At 29.5% G+C, this 4,120-nt stretch overlaps 1 protein-coding gene across 1 annotated transcript; it reads left to right on the top strand.

Moving 5' to 3' along the window:
• Positions 1–367: 367 nt before the first annotated feature.
• On the top strand, positions 368–1,613 carry LOC114328349 (coiled-coil domain-containing protein 115-like). The gene has a single exon (XM_028277178.2). It carries the CDS (start codon positions 584–586, stop codon positions 1,220–1,222), a length of 639 nt encoding a protein of 212 aa, XP_028132979.1. The 5' UTR covers positions 368–583; the 3' UTR covers positions 1,223–1,613.
• Positions 1,614–4,120: the final 2,507 nt, after the last annotated feature.

Here is a 4,120-nt window from a genome sequence, read left to right as displayed (position 1 = left end):
ATAGGAATCCATATGCATCATTATACATCATTCTTACAAACGAGTTTGTAAAAATTTTTATTTAAAATGTAACCTAATCTAAAAACCTTAATATAAAAGTCTTTAATATTTATTTGTTCACGTCCACATGAAAGCCGACCCTGCATTGTATTTTTAAATTCCGAAGATCGACTCCGTTCGATTTAGACTACCATCGAATGAACATTTGATTCTGTCTGAAATCGAACTAAGAACGTTCAGTTGTGATTTGTGATCAGTGTCAATCTGATTGTAAGTGATCAGAATGAAGGTCTAAAAACTTAAAAATATATTTTGGTATTTTGTAATTTCCAATTGCGAGAGAAAGAAATTACATTAATGTATGAATTTTATTTTTATAACACGCAAATAATCAATAAAAATTATTTAAATTCATTACTAATTTGATAGTATAAAGAACAAACTAAACTCGATTCGATAGCTCCAAGTGAATTGTAAGTCGAACGCAGCTGTCATTGTCATATGATAAACGTCAAAATCATATCATCAAAAATCAAAACATTTTGCAGTTATATCTAAGAATTTTTATTAATTTTTCTATAAAATGAGTGAACCACAAGAAAACATTAAAAAAGTGAGTGAAGCACAAGATGACTTGGATAAAGTGACTGAACCGCAAGAGGACTTGGACAAAGTGAGTGAATCAGAAGATGACTTGGAAAAAGTGAGTGACCCAGACGATGACTTGGACGAAGTAAATGAACCACAAGATTGGGACAAAGTGTGCCAGACTTTAGATAAACTCACTTTGGACTCCCTGCTTTTAGTTCAAGAACAAATTGAGCTGAAACTGAACATAGAAAACGCCATGTCTGGGGGCGAGTCACATTTAGCAAAATCCAGGTATATTTTAGGCCACAACAATGTTTCAGCTTTACAATTACCCACAGAAAACAGTCCAGAGTTTTCTTCGTGTCTAAAAGTAGAAGGAAGTGACACAACATTGGGCAGAAAGAGCTATGAATTGAGAGAGATTAAAAAGACGGAAGATGAGACAGTTCAAGAACCTCTGAGGTGGTTTGGTGTGTTAGTTCCCCAAAACCTTACCTTTGCACAGAAGATGTTCAGACAGGCTTTACAATGGAGTATTAAATCGGTAAACATTCAGAACCAGTTGTTGGATACTATGCAGAGTATTAGTGACCTGAAGGAGCTTAAAAATAACCTTACTAGAGCAACGTAGGCAGGATACATTTGTTAGATAGTATTAATATTTGTTATGAATGAGTATGAAAGTTTAAAATAAATAAATTTACTAGGTATAACGCTATTAATTCAAGAACCAGTTATGTTTGATAGCTTTTAACTTAAATTTACTAGATTTATTCTTGTTAGAAGATCCTCTGAAATTATTAGTTAAAGGTGTCAAATAAATTAGAAGGTAACCCAAGAATCAGTGGGTGAAAGATTTTGAAGATTTTTTATGTACCAAGAACCAAAACGGATATTCAGAGTGAACATAAATGCAGAAAAAATTAATATCAAAATTTTTTGTTACCAAAAGAAGTGTACTGGAAATGTATGTATAATAATAATCCAAAAAAGTTTTATATAATAAAAATATCTCAATTGTTGGGTTTCGTATTTCTCTAGGAATCATATCACACCTCCGCTCAAACAGTGTCATAAGTCAAAAAAGTAAAATATCGAGAAAACAGCGTTTAAAATTTGTGCCAGAACTTTTTCGGGTTTAACTCAGAAACTGTTAAAATTAGTATATTTCAGTCAGTTACAAACGTTTTTGAAGCTCTACAGAATAGTGTAATAATTCTGCTAAAAATATTTTTTTGAGTTGTAATACTATACAGATAAAATAACGAAAAATTTACAAAATAGTATTTATCAAAAGTGGATCTTGCAGTAAAGAATATAATATCATTATTATCTGGTTAACAGACTTATACTTTTGAATTATGTAACTTTAAATAAAAGTAACAACATTAAACAAAAAATATAGAATATAAAAGAAAGATAAATAAGTGATAATAATGTGTCACTTTTCTTGAGCACATACGCAGATTTTTTTGAATAAAGTAATCACATATGTATACTCTTATATAATAGGTCAAACCGGCAAACAGGTGTATGTTCTCAAAGAAATTGAAAGTGTGTAAAAAAATTTTTAATAATCAGCTAAGTACTTTCAACACATAACGTGCCATCATCAGAGATTCATCCTCTTATAAATCCTTCATAGAAGAGCAATTGTTAAAATGCACATGATAAATCATGGATACTGGGCAAAAGCCACAGATATCGGGTATAAAACCCTTAAAATTAAAAGTTTATCACATCTAAATTCTATTTTAGTTTAAAATTACAACATGGCTGCGTCAAACCGTTGTGAGTTAACCATTGTGTGTTAAGTACTACTTTCAATTTCTTTGAGAACATACACCTGTTTGCCGGTTTGACCTATTTAGAAGTGTGTACAAGTCATACAGTCTGTTTCAATTCTTATATAATAGATAAATGGCTTGCACAAGTCGATATGTGACACTGTTTATGTTCACGTGCACCATTGATTCTGGTTAATCATAATATACAGAGTGAGTTTTATGTATGGAAACATTCAATTATCTCGTAAACGGCTTCCACGTTTTTTATAGATTTTGGTAGGTAGGGGTTTTCTAATGCAGCCGATATTATAGTGCTAATTACATTGCTGTCATATTTTCCGTTTTTCGGGAAATCTATTGAACATTCTTATTTCAAATGGAACACCCTGTATATTTTTTGCGTTTTGAAGTCCTTAAGAAATACTGATTATTTTTCATGTTATATTCCCTATACATAAATGCCATAATTTCGGACTTATTGCTATATTTATTTTTAAATTTTTTTTAACAAATTATAAAAATCAATTTTTTGGCCAGGATAAACACTATTTTAGGTTGTTTGGTTCATTGGGAACAAAGAAGATCTTTTATAATTTTTCTTTAAAATTAATCGTTTCCGAGTTATAAACAATTTAAAACTGAAAAAAATCGAATAATGACGATTTTCAAGGTTCAAGAACACAGGTAAAAAATATAATTTTTAAAATCACGAAGTACCTAAATTCAAGTCCAACTCTTCTTCTAATAGTTTGCCATAAGATTTTTTGTCTCCTTTTATTCTATAACATTGTTTTTTAATTTTAAATGAAGTGCATATGAGAGGACTGGCGATCAGGCTGCATTAATAACTAAAAAACAATGTTTTAAAATGAAACAATCTCAAATTACTTATCAGTAGCTGATAAAATAAGGCTTGAGCTTGAATTTTGGTACTTCGCAGTTTCAAAAATAACATTGTCAATTTGTGTTCTTGAACCTTAAAAATCGTTATTATTCGATTTTTTTAGCTTTAAATTGTTTATAACTGGGAAACGATTAATTTTAGAGAAAAATTATAAAAGATCTTTTTTGTTCATAATGATCCAAACAACCTAAAATAGTGTTTACCCGGGCCAAAAAAATTGATTTTTATTATTTGTTTAATTTGTTTTAATAAATGTAGCAATAACTCCGAAATTGTAGCATTTAGGTATAGGGAATATAACATAAAAAATAATCAGTATATCTTAAGGACTTACACAAAAAATATACAGGGTGTTCCATTTGAAATACGAAAGTTTATTAGATTTCCAGAAAAACGGAAAATATGACAACAATGTAATTAGCACTATAATATCGGCCGCATTAGAAAACTTCTACTTACCAAAATCTATAAAAATCGTGCAAGCCGTTTTCGAGATAATTGAGTGTTTCCATACATAAAACTCACTCTGTATGTTAAAACAATTAGCAACCTTTTAAATGGTCTACTTTTTGTTCAGAAAGTTTTTAAAAAATTTAAACTTAAAAAAAATAGACTGCAAAATTATTATGCAAAATCTATAATGTCAATTTTAATGAAATTTGATGGACGGTTTAAGTATGCTATAAGAATTTTTTAAGCAAATTACGAAGGTTCTAAGTGCATCCAAAGTGGTTGAAAAACATTAAACAAAAACAGGCTTATTTTGCCCCCTTATTTTGTATTTATTGCTATTTTGCAGAAATGGTAATAATTTAAGACAATTTTAACCAGTCTTATA

Source organism: Diabrotica virgifera, chromosome 1, assembly GCF_917563875.1.
Source record: "Diabrotica virgifera virgifera chromosome 1, PGI_DIABVI_V3a".
Classification (NCBI taxonomy): Eukaryota; Metazoa; Arthropoda; class Insecta; order Coleoptera; family Chrysomelidae; genus Diabrotica; species Diabrotica virgifera.
This window is presented reverse-complemented; position numbering and strand designations above follow the sequence as displayed.